The sequence below is a fragment of the Mercenaria mercenaria genome, chromosome 5 (assembly GCF_021730395.1).
Source record: "Mercenaria mercenaria strain notata chromosome 5, MADL_Memer_1, whole genome shotgun sequence".
Classification (NCBI taxonomy): domain Eukaryota; kingdom Metazoa; phylum Mollusca; class Bivalvia; order Venerida; family Veneridae; genus Mercenaria; species Mercenaria mercenaria.
Genome location: NC_069365.1, coordinates 58,108,454 through 58,128,221, shown reverse-complemented (window position 1 = coordinate 58,128,221; position 19,768 = coordinate 58,108,454). Strand labels below are relative to the sequence as shown.

The following is a 19,768-nucleotide window of genomic DNA, read 5'->3' as shown; positions in this document are numbered from 1 at the left end:
ATCTGGATCTGAAGTTATGTGATCTTTGGTGGCAAGGTTACAGCGGGTTGTCTTTACTGGATGTTATTAGCAAATCAAAAGCATTGAAAATGGTCGGAGAAATGCCAGACATTATTTTGTTACACTGTGGAGGGAATGATTAGGGACGAATTGAACTAAAGAACTTCCGTAAACAAATTGATATTATAATTTTAATTCATTAATTACAATTTCAAATGCAAAATTATTTGGTCGCAAATACTACAAATAAGATGAACTCTGCCTGACCCAGCTTGTGATGTAACCATGGGCTGGAATACCTTATCATTGATAGATCTTATATAATCTAAATGGTCAGTGTGAGTGGATTGTCATGTAAGTATACATGTTATCATGTTGACGCGCTAATCTTGGCGTCACGTTTACGTGGCGCGGTTTATCATATTATTATGTATGACGTCCTTGACGTCACTTGTTTATATGAGGTACTTCCGCAGTCAAATGAAAGCAACAGATTGAAGTAAACTGTAAGAAACTACACAACGTCCTGTATTTAAATTCCACTAGTGTCTAAACGACATTTTGGTGCCGTGACAATGGCAACACGATTACAGGCAGTGCTTAAAGGACAGAAAGGAGCAGTGACGCGAGTTTTTACCAAATTTGAAACTATTGATTTAGAGGGAACGAATTTTGACGAGCTCCAAACCATTGAGGATACCCTGAAAGGCAAACTCCAAATTATAACGGACATACACGAACAAATTGTGAACTCTATCCCGGAAGAGAATGCTGAGGAGATTGAACATGAAATTGGACCAAGAAGATTATGTGTACGAGTTGAGAAATAGAATTCAACGAGTGAGCAAATTCAGGCAAGTCAAATTTTCTAATCTCAATGCAAATTCACAAGCTTTTCCTATTCTGATCCCAGAAGGTACAGAAAACAGAACACAACGCGAAAATAACTATTCTTACAGCATACAAGGGCATGCATCCACGGCCAACCCGAGTTACGGCTCAGTATATCACAGATTACCTAAACTCGAGCTTCCTAAGTTTGACGGTGATATTTTAGAATGGCAGTCCTTTTGGGACTCTTACGAATGTGCAATTCACAATAATGCATCGCTGAGCGGAGTACAGAAGTTTACTTACCTGAAGACTTCTCTTAGAAATGAGGCATTACAGATGATAGCTGGTTTCTCGCTCACTAATTCTAAATACGAGAAAGCTATTTCCCTACTTCATAAACGTTATGGACAGAAAGATATTATCATACAATCATACATGACGGCTTTACTAGAAGTCCCCGCACCTACGCACACAGTTGCGAGTTTACGCAGATTCTACGACACAACAGAAACCTACATCAGAGCGCTAGAATCGTTAAACCAATCAGAATCCACGTATGGTTCCCTGCTTACTCCAGTGATGTTGCAGAAACTACCTTCCGACGTCAGACAGAATATGACACGTGCGCACGGGTCACAGTCGTGGCGCTTACCCGAACTTTTGAGTAGTTTACTATCCGAGATTACTATTCTGGATGCCGGAGCCCCGTACGTAAAACAATATGACGTCCTAGCCACGACCTCCACATTTCTCACGAAGTCCGATTCCCACAAAACGGAGGAAAGCAATTCCACTACACAGCGAAAACCAAAGAGTTATATAGATAAGAAATGTGTATATTGTAAAGGACATCATTCAAGCTTAGAATGCAAAAAAGTTACAGATTATAAAGAGAGAATGGACATAGTGAAAAAGAATAAGTTGTGTTTTAACTGCCTCGGTGCTCATAAACTGTCAGACTGCAGATCCAGATTCAAATGTAAGAAGTGCTCAAAACGACACCATACAAGTATTTGTACCGGAAGTGAGTCTACATCGACTGAAACACCTACCAACCAACAATGCAACGTAAAGGAAACTGATTCAGCAGTTTTGCACTCTACGCAGACGATTTCTACTGGACCAGTTTTGTTGAAAACAGCCGTTTCGGCAGTGAAGTCTACCAGCATATCATTTCCCGCCAATATACTCTTCGACGAAGGTTCCCATAGTTCTTTTATTACGGAAAGCATGGCTAGAAAGCTTGAAATAAAACCGACTGGACAAGAAACATTATCACTCTCAGGATTTGGCGACAAAGAACGACGACTACGTCATCTTGATACAGCAGTTATCTATTTAGAGTCGACCCATGAAGATATACCAGTTAAAGTGTTAATCGTGCCCGAGATTTCCGTGCCGTTAGCAACGTACACAAACCAAGTTAGAGAACTGTCATATTTAAAGGGACTAAAACTAGCACATCCGGTGCATACAAGTGATGACTTTAACATAGAGATTTTAGTTGGTGCAGATTTTTATTGGACTATAGTGCAAGACGAGGTTATTCGTGGCAACGGACCTACAGCCATACAGTCAAAACTCGGCTATCTTTTGTCAGGACCTCTCAATGTTCCCACATTTAGAAACATTACGCCGACACCCGTATCCATGATGAATATGTTCACGCTGCATAGCAAAGAAGAGGTTGACTTAGAAAAGTTTTGGAAAATCGAATCCATGGGAGTCGAACCAGTAACCAAGAAACAGGAATATGAACAGTACTTGACACATTACCAAGATACGTGCATTACCTACAACGACGGTAAATACATAGCAAAGTTACCTTGGAGGGAAGAACACGATACATTACCGACCAATGAATTGATCAGCCGGCGCAGAACTGAAAATGTAATCAACCGATTGAGGAAAGAACCTAAACTACTACACACGTATGGGGAGATAATCAGAGAGCAAGAACAACGAGGATTTATAGAAGAGGTACCAGCCGACCAGATATGCACGACAAGAAAGTTACATTACATTCCTCACCACCATGTAAAAAAGGACTCAGCAACAACTCCGATTCGCATCGTCTATGATTGTAGCTGCAGATCCGGACGTGAATTTCCGAGCCTGAACGACTGTTTGATGAACACCCCTCCTCACCTCACTGATCTTACTACAATTTTAATTAGATTCAGATACAACAAATACGCCATTTGCACAGACATAGAGAAAGCGTTTTTGAATGTTGGACTACACGCAGACGACCGTGACGTCACAAGATTTTACTGGTTGACAGACCCAGACGATCCAGCCAGCACTCTAAAGACATATAGATTCAAGTCCGTTCTTTTCGGAGCAACTTGCTCTCCATTTATACTGAATGCGACGATTCTAAAGCACCTAGAGAGACACCAATGCGAACTTACTGATATACGATCCGCTTGGATTATTGAACCCCGTCACAGTGAGAAGTAAAGTTCTGATGCAATCATTATGGCAACGCAAGTTAGAGTGGGACGAGCTTTTACCAGACGACATAATTAAAGACTGGTGCAGCATAAGAGCAGACGTTAAAAAAGCCATCGACATGAAGTTCCCACGCTGTTATTTCCCAGATGATTCTCCTACAGAAAAAAATCTTCACATTTTCTGCGACGCAAGTGTGAAAGCATACGGCGCATGCGCGTACCTTGTTTCTGGAAGTCACAGCACACTTGTTATGGCCAAGAACAGAGTAGCACCCATTAAGCAGTTAACCATCCCGAAACTCGAGCTTTGTGCAGCTGTCCTGGGAGCCAGACTGTGCCACCATATTATCACCAGTATAGAGTGTCAGAGAGTTTACCTGTGGAGCGACAGTCAGATTGCTCTACAGTGGATTTCAACATCAAAGAAGCAACCCATATTTGTATCCAACAGAGTACAAGAAATACATGAACTGACGAAAACATACGAGTGGAGATACTGCTCTACAGATACCAATCCCGCAGATATACTGTCACGTGGTCTATCATATGACAAGTTCCATGACAACAGATTATGGTTCCATGGTCCAGATTGGCTGACAAACACAGCCAGTTTTCCAGTGAAGAGTACCATATCACAGATACACGTAAATGATAACAGCCAAGGTGAAGATACTATCGTCCTTGTAAAAGAAACCCCATTCGTTCCGGGTATTCTACACATATTAGACTTACAGAGATTCAGCTCCTACCAAAAGGTTCTAAGAGTGTGTGCATACATTTTTCGATTTGTAGACCAGTGTAAGAAGCAGAAGAAATATGGCGGAGATCTACATCCACATGAACTCGACACAGCAGCAAGGGCCTTAATAAAACATACACAGTACGTGAGGTTTCCAGATGTATTAGATTACATGAAGAAGACCAATTCTAGATGCATTAAACCTGCATTAGTGCGACAACTAGACCTGTACCTTGACATAGACAAAATACTACGCTGTGGAGGACGTATTGCCAACGCACCATTACCTGAGGAAACACGATTCCCGTATCTGATACCATCTAGAGGAAAACTTACTGAGTTGTTAGTTACAGACGCTCACGAAACACAACTTCACGCAGGCTTAGAGAGTACAGTCACATACTTACGTCAACGTTTTTGGATTCCCAGTATACGTCAACGTGTGAGAACCATCATCCGCACGTGCGTCACGTGCCGTAAATTGACGGCAAAGCCTTACAGAGTACCAGATCCACCCCCTCTACCCAGTGACAGACTCAAACACGCACCTCCGTTTACCGTAACCGGCATTGATTTCACAGGAGCACTTACCGTGAAAGCTACAGACGGAAGATTGCTGAAAGTATACATCTGCCTGTTTACCTGCGCAAACACTCGAGCCGTACACCTGGAAATAGTCACGGATATGAAGACAGAATCTTTTATACTAGCTGTTCGCAGATTTATCAGCAGGCAATCCACACCAAAAGTATTCATGTCCGACAACGCATTGACATTTATAGCTACGGCCAAGATTATGAAAGAAGAAGTTTTGAACCCACATGGCATTACCTGGAAGTTCATCCCTCAACACGCTCCGTGGTATGGCGGTTGGTGGGAACGACTCATTGGACTCACCAAGACCAGTCTGAAGAAAGTCCTTAGAAACCCTACAGACGCTCATTACCGAAGTCGAGTGTATAATTAACGATCGGCCGCTGACCCATTCATCAACAGATCCAGCAGACGACGAACCCTTGACGCCCTCACACTTACTATACGGACGAAGAATCACAACACCTATCTATCCAGACGACCGAGAAGAACCGGAAGCAGACGATATGTCACGTGATAAAGCAGACAAGCTATACCGTTTTAAGTCTGCTACAATTGAACATTTTTGGTCCCGGTGGAAGCACGAGTACCTTACATCGTTAAGAGAGTTCCACAAACATTTAGGAGGCGAAGGCGATCTGATTCGAATTGGTGACGTAGTCCAGATTCACGACGACACATTACCCAGAAGCAGGTGGTTCTTAGGTGTTATTGATGACGTTGTTACTGGAGTAGACGGACGTACACGTGCAGCACGAGTCAAATCTAGAAAGGGCATCATCACCAGACCTATAGCAAAACTTTATCCGCTTGAGCTGATTGAATAGACTGCGTTCAGATTTCGTTGGTAACAGAGACTAGAGACTGTGTTCAAATTTCAGTGATAAGAGAAACTGTGTTTAGAATTAGGTGATAATTGAGACAATTTCTGTTACTAGAGATATATTCAGACTGTGAAAGACAAATGAAAATGACATTCCGTAGAATGGTTTTAAACGCGTGATTCATTTAACAAGACTTAGTAATTTTCATTCAAGAGTGCAATTTGATACATAATGATTGTCTTGTAATTTACTCTGATATTTTACTTTCCGGCCCCGGAGTGTCATGTAAGTATACATGTTATCATGTTGACGCGCTAATCTTGGCGTCACGTTTACGTGGCGCGGTTTATCATATTATTATGTATGACGTCCTTGACGTCACTTGTTTATATGAGGTACTTCCGCAGTCAAACGAAAGCAACAGATTGAAGTAAACTGTAAGAAACCACACAACGTCTTGTATTTAAATTCCACTAGTGTCTAAACGACATGGATACAGGTTGAATAAGAACTGCTTGTTCATTGATAACTCATCAGCATTGTTTATGAAATGGGACTATTTTGTATAGCACATGAACATCCTTTGGATGTGATTTGGAATAAAATAAAGATGCTATGATTGTCAGAAATACACTTTAACTTTGGTAGCGGGATAAACCCGCAACCAAAAAGAGAAAAAGCTTAACTGAAATTAAATGCATAAAAATGCGTTTAATTTAAGCAGTTCCTTTATTATTCATTAGATTATTAGGTAGATAGGTATAAAGAGTAAGGAAATCATATGGAACAATTAACAGCACACCTTGTAATTGTTGGATTTTGATTTTTCTAGAAATGTTTTTTTTTTCAGAGTTTGCATATACTTTGTCGCAATATCGTTTCACGCGGGGTAAAATATCAGTTAGGCATGAAGTTATACGATAAAATAAATTAGTATTGGTACATGTAAAAGGGTTAAATTATCTATGAAACGAGCTTAATGTGATTGTATATGCAATTAAGGAATCCATCATAATCTTGCTGATCATCTATGCGAACTTTGAAAATACAATTTCAGGGATGTGATTAGAGGCCAAATACTGTTCATTAGAAGGACTCAATGTGTAGGTTTAACTATTATAGATTTCCTGATGTAAAACGTAAATATACTGTAGGCGTTAAACGGCGATGACATCATAGACCACCTAGTACGCTGGACTAAAACGTACATAGAGAAATCTTCTGATGAAATCTTCTTTCGTAGATTTCTTTCATTCAGGTTTACAGGAAAGTATGTATTAAATAGATTTATCAATTTTAATAGGAGAATTTGCACTATACAATAGTTTACGTTTTAAAGCTGTTATATCATTAGAAACAACATTCTTAAGATTGCATTATGCAACAGATTTTTTCTATTGATTTTGCGTTCTGGCCAAATTGTCGGGGCGTTAAGCCGATCTGACACACTCATACAGATAACAGGGGTATATAGATATATATAATCATGTTATTTGAATATGGAAGTGATAGAGTATTAAACTTTTTCTATTTTTAATCGAGCATACTGTGCCATTTAACAGAAACTTGCTCACTTAATATCGTTATTTAGTCATTTTCGTCATTTTCTGATATTATGGACATTTTTCATTTTAAGCATAGTTAATTCCATCTTATTTTTCATAAATGTGTTTTATCTCCTAGAATATCCATTACCTTCACTAAATATATCAGTTTTACAATCATAACATAGTTTTCAAAGACGTTGTCACCAGTAGTTATCCAACAGTCATACATTTTCTGCCTTTCTTATTTTCTCTTTAGCCGCCATATTTATGACGTCATAACTTTTTCCAGTCGCGTGTCTGGAAAGAGATACATGGGAAATTACGATAACTCACTTCAATCTACAATGTGGTATAGGTCTCTATATTTCTCAATATTTTTCGCACGGCGGCCCATATTCCAAAAAATCGACGTGCACTAATACACCCTGTGATAATATCAGTTAAACATTTATGTAAATTTCATGAAAACAACGATTAAACTTTATTTTAATTTTTTCATTGTGTCCTAAACTACATTTGAGGATTGCTAATCTGAATACAGATTCTCTTATATAAAACATAAAGATGGAACAGTGGGCATGCGTGACTCCATAAAGCCCACATATTATTTGCATCTGGGGGTATAATTTCTCTAGTTATCGAATGGGCACCATCAATTTTGACTGATTCAAAGGCCGTAAGTCTTGCTATACTTGGTCCGAGAGCTCACGGACTTTTATTGCAACAATTGAGGCCAAAAGAAGTTCATATATTTTCGAAAAGAACAATTCATATCCTGCACGAAAACCCATTTCTTAAGTGTCAAAGCCGTGCCTATCTATATTTTTTCGGATTGTTTTTGTTATAGGGGTGCTAATAACCACGTCTCAAAATATCAGGGGTATGGTTACATTTTTCTTTATATTTTTTTTCAGTGTTTGATTACAAAAGCTGCTTGTGTGTCCATAACTGCATATTTGTTGGGTCATGTCAGCAGTCTAGAGTTCGCAGTAAAAATGTAAAGATCAATCCCAAAATAAAAGGTCAAAGGTCAAACAGGAAAAAAATGCAAATAAAAGACTTTTTTGTATCATTGTTTTGTATATAAAATATTTTTTTTTTATTAATTTGTCACTAAATTTTACTCAGATTAATGAAATAAACAATTTTCTAAAAAGTAATTGATCTCTTAAGTGTCAAAACTGTGGTTGATGATTTTTTTAGAATTTATTTGTACTAGGACGCGTGGTCCGCTTCTAGGCTATTTTTCAGGTATGGTTACAGTTTTTAACATCTACCATCTTTCACTGTTTAATAACAGTTATTATCTCTTTGTTGATTCCTGTATATCTGACATGTAATGAAAAATTAAAAACAAGGGGACAAGGTTAAACTTGTAATTAAAGGTCAAAGGTCAAATTTGCTTGAAAGTCACAAAACAGTGTCTTTCTTATTTTATAACTGCCAAAGATATTTGATCATCATAAGTCAGCTATAGTTATTCATTGTTGTGAACAATGTCAATTTATTGAAATTTTGCAAATAAATAATTCTGTTTATCAAATATCGTTGGATTTATACTCCTTCGAATTTCATATTCTGGATGGTTAAACACTGGCAAATAAGAAAGACCTTTTGAATGTCACAATTCATACAACACGTTTGTACCTATATAAAAGAAAGTGAAAGTGGTTATTACTTCATGCAATATGTTTAGATCTGTATTAAAGTGGTAGTGGTTTATTACCGTTATATTATTCTCTAAATAAAGTTTAAGTTTCGCAAAGGACCATTTAGCTTTCTGTGAAATTCACACACAAAAGGTCAGTGACATGCAAGAAGAAAAGCTGATGTAATTATTCAATTTATTAAGGACAATATATCGTATCAAATCAAAATAAAAACCGGATTACATTTGCAAATACATTTAAACCGCCAAGTATGTTACATTTAGAAAGAGGAATTGCATTATCTTTTCAATGAACAAACATACTTTTTCTACAATTAATACATAAGTTGCTCTAATGGAATATACTAATGCCCTCAATAGAGAGAATATCACTTTAAATACGAAAACAATTAAAATTTAACATGTGTAAACATAGTGTAAGACAAATAACAATTTTGTTCTCTGAACAATATGCATTGATTTTATCAAAAAGTTAAAAGTTATAACAATCAAGTTCTTAACATGTGGAAACATAGTATAAGACAAATAACAACTTTTGTTCCCTGAACAATATGCATTGATTTCATCAAAAAGTTAAAAGTAATAACAATCAAAACTTAACAAGTGTAGGCATAGTGTATGACGAATAACAACGTTTTGTCCCTGAAAAATATGCACTGCTTTCATCAAATATTTAAAAGTTATACCTTGCTACTTTTTCAATTGTTACTCATGTTCAGTGTTCAATAAAGAATAGCTTAACCATAGTAACAAAATCAATTCATCTCAATGTTCATCAGATTTCATTACATATTGATTATTTTCAATGCTTTAGATGTAAGTCATTTCTGCTCTGGTTAAACTTGTATAGCTGTTCTGTTTTAAATTTCATTGTTATTTTCATCAACATCGAGATCATCTTGCTCTTCTTCATCATCCAAGAAATCGACATTTTCATCCTCATCATTGTCATCGTCAGTTTTAGAAATCGCACCATCAATACTCGATGGAATCTGTGGACCAGAAAACCATTTAATCTGGAAATAACTATTTTCTACAAACCATCCGTTTTCGATCGGGTTCATTTCGAGTGGAACGGCTTGGTGGGCATGTCGCCAAATGTATGAGATCAAATTGGTACGGAGAGACTTTTGGTATAAAGCCGGTTTTGATGGCGGTAGTACAGCTGCATCGGCACCTTTAATTTTGCCAAGTGGTTCTGTTTCATCTGTTGGTGCAAACTTCGTCCTGAATATAGCATATCTTGCATCAGCAACAACAGAAATAGCCGGTTTACCATACATTGCACATACAAAGGACTCTAGTGCACTTTCGGTTTCTGAACTAATAACCGGAGTTTTTCCAAGGTTGGCAAAAGCTTCTAAGTACATTTTGGACTTTTCTACAATATATAAAGGTCTAATTTTGCCTTTGCGAGCAAAGGCAGCAGTGTAGTCGCAACCAGTAAATGCATGAATTGCTGGTATTGCGTCACATATTTCACGCCCAAGGACTGTGCTCATCTTGCTGATGTCTATGTACCGCCTGTTGTTAAGTCCGCTGTGTCCAACATCCATCCAAACTTTCACACAGTAATTACGTACATGGTATAGAAGTATGACTAATACATCTGTATCATTACATCGGATAACTATATTTGCATCACTGGTTTGCTGAGCAATGTCTTGCATATGCCAGACTATTCGCGTGTCAGCTTCATCGTGCTTGCACGCCAAACTATCTTGCTCAACACGAGTAACCTTATTCTGTTCTGTCTTAAAAAGATAACACTTATCTTCAATCCCAAGATAAAGATGACAGTCCTTTAACATGGAGGAGTATTTATCCTTGGACCATTCTTCAGACAGAAATATCAAGAGTGAGGTTTTGAATGACTCTGATTGTAAAGCTTTTTGGAACTCTTTTGGTCGTCTTTGTTCTGGACCTGTTATTGTTATTCCATCCAAAACCGTGCCTCTTGATTTCCTTTCAATATCTTTAATAGATGGATGTTTGTATGTGTCGCAAACAAAGTCAACACGCCTAGACATATTGGTTATTCGTGTAAGAATAAGTTTGGCAATCTCTCCAAATGTTGATGGAAGATTAGTCAATGTTTGAATCAGGAACATCCCGTCTACAATGGTTGCATCTTTTCTTTGCGGTGGTGCACATGTAATTCTGCCTTCAAGTGTCTTCATCAATTTTGATTTGTCCGTCTTCATAACTGTTCCATCAATGTGTGCTAAGGACAATGGAACTGGTGTCAGCGGATATGCAAAGATTTTCTTCAAATCTATTTCCATTGTTGTAGCCAAGAACAACAATCGTCCAAACAGATCTCTTGAACATCTCAATTGTTTAATGGTACGGTCTTTACAGGTTATTTGCATTTTAACTGCTGAATCAGCAAAATTCTTTACTTTTCTTCTAGGAATAGACTTCTCAAACCTAGATGCGTCGTTGAAACATCCATTCTCAAACTCCTTTAGCCATTGTGCACCCTTTTCTCCAACAGACAGCAAGTCTTTAGCTATGTCCAGAGGCAAAACTTTTCCAGTAGAAAGACAATACAGATTGTCATTTCTATAATCAGCATTGAATGGATTCATTTTGTTTTCAATTCCAGAAATCAATTTCTGCAAATCTGTGTTGTCTCTTTCAATCCTGTATGGTTTCAGCTCCTGAACTGGATCTTCCTGAGTGTTCATCCCAGCTTTAGACAAAAGACTACTTACAACAGTCCTGCGAGATGACTGTGTCAACATCCACCTTCGACGTGCACTTTCAAGAGTACTGAATGAAGAGATTCCTGTAAGTCTTGAAGCGGCGTCTGCGTTTATAGTTTGCTCCAATGTCAGGTCGACAGGACACCTAGAGAAAGACTTTGATGTTCGGCGTACTGTAAAAGCTCCTGCTTCAAGCATTTGTCTCACGCCAGGATGTGTTTCGTCCATATTTAACAGGTCAAGATAGTACATTAGTATCCATCGGGCGTAGTTAGGACGACATGTGGCGAAGAACACCTTTACCATTTCTCCAAGGCAATATGCAAAAAGTTTGAGGTCATTTGTATGACAAGCCCGGCTGAAAAGCAAATAAAGCTGAACGTAGTCCATATACATCATCCAGTACTGTGCAGTTTTTCCATGCTCTCCATTTCTTGTCTTTTGACTATATTCTTCGTAATGATTCATGAAGTCAATATATTCTTTCATGTTCTGCAATCTATTCAGCGCCTCCTGTGATGGTGTTTCACCCAACTCTTTAAGGGCTGTTTTAAGGTCCGCGTCTAGGCCACTGCCATCTTGAAGAAATGCTTGGAGATGCAGTATTTTAAAAGCCTGAAACAACAAAGGATGCAGCCGTTTGCACCGGTTATAATGCTTTCCTGAAATGAATCCATTTAGTGATCCACTGGCAAGAACGTCAGTATCTGTGAGTATATGTGGGCCTCCTGACTCGTCAATTATGTAACCGAGTGATCCAAAATATGCTAGTTGTATGTGAAATGGACCAAAACAGATGAAGACGTTGTCAAATCTGGGGGATTCTGCATGTTGTATTTGTTTAGCAGGCTTTGCTAAAGCAAGGTCAAAATGTACAACAGCATATTCCTCTTTACATTCCTCGGCTACCTTTTGCGAAATTCGTAAAGTTTCAGCAACAACATCGAGACGTGTTGGAGGGAGTGTCAAATTCTCCATGTAACATATAGTTTGTATTGGAAGGGGATCAATGCCAAATAAGGAGTTCCACCCTTTCCACATCGGAATTTGCGTAGACTGACTACACATCAATGTCCAAACCTGATCAAGTCTCTTGAAATGTCTCAAGTTATCCGGAGGGTCTGCAGTCTTTATACTGTAAGTGAAGCTTGAAATTTTTGGTTTCTTTCTGTACGGTTCAAAATCAGCACTATCTGATGAATTAAATGTACGGCTTCTTTGTTTGCTTTTTTGTCTGTTGTCATGATCTGTTTTGTAATCAAGTGCACTGGTAGCATCTTTGTCTTTGTTTTGATAGCAGATTCCTACTGTGTCATGAAGGTTTCCACTTCCAGATAAAGTCTCAGTCATTTCGTCATAATTGTCCCATGCTAATGCTGTCGATAAGCCAGATATTCTCTTTATTCCATCAGGTGTTACACACTTCTTTTCAGAAACTGACAAAGCTAGATCTGTTTCAAAGCCTTCAACTGATCAACAGTGCCCAAGATGATTTAATGTTTCTATCACTTTTTGGCTGCCTGTTAGACTTTTTAGCCCTAGTCCAAGGCATACATGCTTTGACGGTTTTGCACATGCGTTAAGACAATCATCAGATACAGATTCCACATATCGTTGTACCCTGTCTTCCGGTGAGTATTATCTGACCCAGTGAACAAAACACGAAAGAAGTTTACGAGCAAATTCGGTGGTTGCACTTGACCCTTCAGTAGTGTTTCAGCTGACAGTGGATATGAAAAATCTTCACTTGAATTCTTTAGCTCGAGTATCAGTTTTCTAATATGCAACGCAACCTCTTCAGTTCTGACTTCTATCGAACTTGCTCTTTGCATTGCAAATGTAACTGCATCTGATTCTTCTAGACACGATGGAAATATAACATTCCCTTGCTTGTTGCTAAGCTTGCCAATCTTCAGTCGTCCCTCATAGCATTGTATTATCTTTTGTCCAAGAAAATAAGCATTTAGATTATCGGAGCAATTATCTTCTTCCGTTAAAATCGTCCTATAACGCTCATAAAGTGACGTCAGCATTTCAGGCCTTTTCTTGGAAATTATGTGCTTATCTATGTATTCCTTGATTTTCATGAATGCTTTTTCGTGTGTTTTGCGCGTCGGTAAATATTCAGAAGAATTATTTTGAGAAGCTGCAAGGCTACTTCTTTTCCTTTCAGCTTTGTTAATGTACTGTTTTCTACAACTATGATGATACCGTACGTCTTTGGCAATGAAATCAACAGTACACACTTTAGCAATCATTTCCTGGTCTTGAAGAACTTTTGCAGAATCTTTGATATTCTTTTCAGATTCCCTGTTGTCGCAAAATCCAAGTCGTTCAGAAAGCTGGTTTTTACGGCGTATTTTTTCACGTCCACAGAAGATGCAAGTTTGTTGAAACTTTTCAGCAGAACCTGTGACTGGATGCTCGACCACCGACCGAAGTAATACACTGGTACTACTAGATGATTTCTGCACCTGTAATGTGTCTGAAACGGCAGTAAATTGTTTATAACAAGTACTGTGATAGCCTTGATCATTTGAATAACTATCTGGTAAATGCAAACATACTGAAGAGTATTTTGATAAATTACAATTTGGTTTAGATTTCCTGATCTCACACGATTTCTTAACTTTTGTCCATGTTTCACTGTCGAACAATTTGATTTCTTCTGACTTCAACAGAGGGCCTGTATGTAAAACACATTGGGGTTCTTTCATCACTCGCTGGTCGTTGCTGTCATTGGATGCCATGTCTGTGTTTAAAATGATATTATATTAGTATGAATGAGAATGATGCGTATTTAGACTTATGTTACAATAGACTTTGCATCTAAATTACAAATTATTTCATAATTAAACTTTCATATACACCAAATTCCCATAACGTTACATACAAGGAAGCGCATGTTCTAGTTAAAATTGAAAACGTATTGCATGATTATGTACATTTTTATAAGGAATTACCATGTTAGTATTACTATTAAGTCAGTTACCTTACAATATTTGTTTTGTACAAGATTCCATCGATATCCCTTGTAACACACAAAGCATGATTTGCAGTAGAACTGGTTTGCGACAAACTCAACACATGTACACGTTCTGCACAATTATAAAACGAAAATTAGATACAGTAACGTAAGAATATACAGCATTCCTTGAAATGTTTCACCTCACTTTGAATGCAGCGCATCGTAATATTAAGGCCTCATAATGCCTTTGTTTATATTGTGCCTGCCACATTTTTGGTTATGACCATAAAATGCCTATTCCTTTTTAAATATTATTTGTTAGAAGTAATTCCGATATAATTGTAAAAGATTTTGATATCAAAAACGTAATAGAAAATATTAGTGAATCCATTTCAATGAGTTCCTGCTTTTATCGCTTTAACTGAATAATTCATGTGTAATTCTGAAATTAGTAATTTTCTATTCAAGTACGTTTAAAAGCATTTCACCTTTACGGATAATTACTTTATCTGTTTTTAATATTAAGATTATAAGCCTTCTGGAACTTTAACATGAAATATATATAAAACCATCAGAAGATATATTTCATACTCAAGATTAAAGCTTTAAATGACTTTGTGGTAATCTGTTCACTGTAACATAGTTAAAAACATTAATAAGAAATAACCCACGTACCATGAGGCCTTTAGTTAACTGTCCTTCTATCCACTGCATCAACGTTTAAGTTCTTGAAATAAAACCACATAATTACATCTTTATTTGATATACAAATATTGTTTCTAAATACATATACTAGTTACATAGGCGTTCGCTTATTAAGATATTCAGAAAACATTGAGTGGCTGTATATATATTTTACAGACGAACCCATATTTTAAAAATGATATCCGTATTTATTAATTGATTTATTTATTTTCAGAACATCTTTCAGAAGGAAGATTATAACAACCAACAATTTATATCAGTATTTCTGAAACGGCTTTGCAATAAAATAATGGATTATAACGCTGACATCCGAAAAACTGCATATCCGTATACTATTACACTTCATAGAAAAAACTGAAATAGTCCACCCTAAAATGAACGTCTCTTTTTATTTTGGCTTAGAACATCTTCGAATGCAAACTATATAAGTAATTTGAAACGCAATGTACTAGGTATAAAGAGAAATATATGTTTAAAATACTTCAATAAGTAATTACACAAATAGCCAAACTGAATCAAGTACTGTGTCTTATGTTAGCGTTTAAAATATAAGTATAAAACATATGTATACTGATTTTAGAAGACAATTTCTGATAGAGATACCAGTAAAAGTAAAATACCTGTATCTTACCAACTGTAAAACGACCCAAAAACATCAAACACTTTCGGAAACTTTGCAGTAGACATTTAGCAGCCGCATGTGTGCAAATGGCGTCAAATTTAAAAAGGGAGGTAACTACAATCAGTATAGTTTATTTATTTTCCCTTTAAAACTATACCTTTGTTTTTATGTTAAATTTTATTTGTTATTTTTCATCAAAAACAGAATATAAGTAGAGAAAAACATGTTATAAACCTTCTTATATCATTAAGCGAAATGATGAAAATCGCGTATATAGATATACATGAGTTTTTTGTAATATTTGGCACACTTTCATAAAAAATACTACATGTTTCAGAGAACATACATGTTTGTAAAGGTAAAAATTAAGAAAAACGCAATGTTTCCTAAAAAAGCAAATTTCAGCGAAAATAGCACGGAAAACTTAGCAGTATTTTAGTGGATTTTAACCTTTTTATTGACCTTTGACCCAATGTAAGATAACGCACAACTATGGTTATGATTTCTAAAACTATTTTTCAACAATGTTAACTACGTATCCTGCAAAATTTGCAAATATTTCTACATAATACCCCCTTTTCTGTTTTTTCAGGACAAAAACATAACCCTACCCCCTGAGCGAAAATATGCAACTTTTGCATCACCCGCTTGATGAATTTATGTGAAAAAAATATAGATAGGCACGGCTTTGACACTTAAGAAATGGGTTTTCGTGCAGGATATGAATTGTTCTTTTCGAAAATATATGAACTTCTTTTGGCCTCAATTGTTGCAATAAAAGTCCGTGAGCTCTCGGACCAACTGGTTCAAACTGTCTGCATAGCTATCAAACATGCCATAGATTTTAAAGAGATACACACTTCATGTAAGTTTGGTTTAGTTCTGAGGAAAATAATCTAGTTATTAGCAGACACTGATTCAATCAAACATAATACATCCTGCTAAAAACACAAACTAGCTCATAAATTAAAGAACAAAAATATTTATATTCAAAAATGATGAGGAGGGTGACAGAATAATAAACACACAGCATCAACACACTAGGTGTAAAAAAATATGGGTAAGCATAATTACGATAACTTCTGTGAAATCATTAATTTTCGTGCCGGGCTAATTTACTTAAATTTGTGGTTGATTTAAACCACAAAATTTAATTCCTATGAACAAATAAAATTCCTTTTCATTTTGTTGTCAAAACATGAAATCCATTCATTAAATCCCCATGAAATAATCTTTCTGGTTAAAACCACGAAAATTCATGCCCATGCAATAAGATGATTTCGCAGTTTTCCAATATGTTTTTGTTTTATTTTGGGTTCAACAGTATTTCAGTTATGTAACGGCGGGCAGTTAACCTAACCAGTGCTCTTGGAATCTATACAAGTACAAACCTGTTCTCCGCAAGTAACTGTCAACTTCTCCACATGATGATGTATCAGAGGTGGAGGACGAATGATTTCAGACACAATGTCTTTTATCAAATAGTCATGGAGAACATACGGCCCGTCCGGGGATCAAACTCGCAACCCCGTGATCCGTAGATCTGCGCTCTCCCTACTGAGCTAAGCGGGCGGGTTCCAATATATATATATATGAACATTTCTTTAACTTACAAATAAATTTCAAAGATAAACATTTCATTAAACAAACATACATTATGTGCAAAAATCACATTAAAATAATGTTTTTTTTTTTTTTTTGTTTTGTTTTTTTTTTCATATCTTCAAATTAAAGTAAAGAGCATTAAAATCTAAGAATCAACTGGAATGTCAAGTAGCACAACCACAAAAGAAATGAATGCCCATCTAAAACAGATTTATCAGTAAAGATCAAAGGACTGTCTGGATAAGGGAAACGAATCCAGTCTCTAATGCCCCTCCATTTAAAAAGCAGGTTTGCAGCAGACTCGAGTGTCTACATGTCCACATACAGAATCAACATGCCGTCCGCTGTAAGATGATATGGCTTCTTTCCGGAACACTTATGTGCCATTTCACCGACAACAGACTTAATTAATTTAAAACGTGATATTTCGAAATTACGTCTATCTCAAAGTCATTTCCAAGTCCTGCCCAGAAAGAACATGCACAAAATAACATTTTAAGTCGAATTTCACTTACCTCGAAGCAAAACCTCGAAATTCGAGATACCAGGCTTCAAATGTATATCGCTAGAAGAAAAAAATGAGATTGTTACGTTTATCTAGATCTTAATTTTATCAAAATTTTGAGTGTTCAGTATTAAGATACTTTAAACATTGAATATAATACACGTACCCATACACGTAGAAGAGAAACTCACGGCCTAAGTCTTAATAGGAATCATAATTCGGTAAATGCTGAGAAAAGTTACTTTCTCAATTTTCTTTGAATGACTTTAAAACTTGAACAAAATTAGATATAAGCAGTATGACAAAAGTCCATTTTCATAAGTCCCATTGACTAGCATATACATGTATTATGAGGTTATTTAACAGTGTTGAGTACAATACTGAATTCTATTGGACACAGCAGTAATAATCCATATTTGGACGAGGTGAACGCGTTCTTCTTTGATAACACATATATATCTACGTTAAGTTTCCAGCATCTACTCTCAGTGCCAAAAAATTCGAAAACAACTTTTCGCGAAATTGATTGCTAACACTTACCTGTTTCTTTTTTTAAAAAATACTGCTGCCGCTCTATACAAGGGAAGTAATTCCAAATGTCTCTTTATAAGGAATCGGAAGAGTTGTCCCGTCCAATATGAAAAAAATCTAGATTTTTGGGACTGGATTCATGGAGTTTGTAGATTGTAGATTTCGGATGTTGCTATATATACGAATGCGTTTTAAATTACACAGTACAATACTGTTTTTTTTTGTTGTTGTTGTTGTTTTGTGACATGATAGAAAGGAAAGCTTCCAACTGGTTAAAATATAAAGGTGTGAAATAATATGAGGTTATCTAACAGTGTTGAGTACTTGTGTTAGATTTCGGATGTTGCTATATATACGAATGCGTTTTAAATTACACAGTACAATACTGTTTTCTATTGTTTTATGACATGATAGAAAGAAAAGCTTCCAACTGATTAAAATATATAGGTGTGAAATCGGAAATCACATAGAGGTTGAGAATTCTACGTACACGCACGCGCGCACGTGCTGTTCTGAGCCTCTTCATAAAATGAATAGCATCTGCTTGAGTTTATCAGATTAATTCAGTCTAGTTTGCTATATGGATATCTAAAAGTTTAAAACATTTATTTAGACATTTCGGTTTTGCGAGTACAATTTGAACATTTAATGCCAAATTTTATTTAACCACGCATTTAGGAACAAACAATGAAATTATACACCACAGCTTCTTTCTTAAGATGTTGTCATCGAGGAAATGTAAGTTTATAAGTATCTATAGTAAGCGGCAATCGCTGTAATTTTAAATTAATTGTATATAGTTAATGAAAAACGTAACAAGCTATAACAAAAATGGTTAAAAGTAATTGCCTAAAAGAGCCGGCTCGTTTAAAGTTTTAACCTGTATAAACTGCTAAATTTCTATAATGAACATGCCCATCTTTCAATTTGGACAGTACCATTGACTGTTAAAAGGTGTGCTTATCCCCCCCCCCCCCCCCCCCCCCCCCCCCCCCCCCAAAAAAAAAATACTGAAAATGTCACAATCTAAGACAAGAAACTTTTGAACGACTTTATTTGAATGAAAAGGATATTTTACAATTCATAACAGCGCGTCACAATTACCACAATGAAAATTAAACAAAAAACAACCCACTAACGTGTAATTCTAAAAATCATAAGAGTTATTTAGGATAAACAAAGTAATAGAGAAAACTGGTGTCCTCGAAGAAGAAACAAATATGAAGATGATGTTAAGTCAACACCGTGATAAAATTCAGTTGATACGATAAACAGCTAAAACTCTGCATGTAGGTTTCTTTCTTCCAAAATAACAACCGTATTAACTTGGAAGCGTCTTGGTGTCACCCTAGTGTAAATCGCCCTGAATTTGGTACAACTAATTGTAGCCAATGTTCACTATTTGACACAATTATTTTCCTCGCGCGACCGGAAGAGGTTTTTAGCACATGCGCATTGAAT

At 36.4% G+C, this 19,768-nt stretch overlaps 2 protein-coding genes across 2 annotated transcripts; both read left to right on the top strand.

Moving 5' to 3' along the window:
- The first annotated feature begins 768 nt into the window (after positions 1–768).
- Positions 769–3,297, top strand: LOC128557334 (uncharacterized). The gene has a single exon (XM_053544623.1). It carries the CDS (start codon positions 769–771, stop codon positions 3,295–3,297), a length of 2,529 nt encoding a protein of 842 aa, XP_053400598.1.
- Positions 3,298–3,409: 112 nt separating this feature from the next.
- Positions 3,410–4,996, top strand: LOC123565509 (uncharacterized). Its single transcript, XM_045359377.2, has one exon. It carries the CDS (start codon positions 3,410–3,412, stop codon positions 4,994–4,996), a length of 1,587 nt encoding a protein of 528 aa, XP_045215312.2.
- The last annotated feature ends 14,772 nt before the right edge of the window (positions 4,997–19,768 follow it).

What these genes read in the sequence shown, in the direction of transcription:
- LOC128557334 (XM_053544623.1), top strand. Translation starts at nt 769, where the DNA reads ATGCTGAGGAGATTGAACATGAAATTGGACCAAGAAGATTATGTGTAC.
- LOC123565509 (XM_045359377.2), top strand. Translation starts at nt 3,410, where the DNA reads ATGAAGTTCCCACGCTGTTATTTCCCAGATGATTCTCCTACAGAAAAA.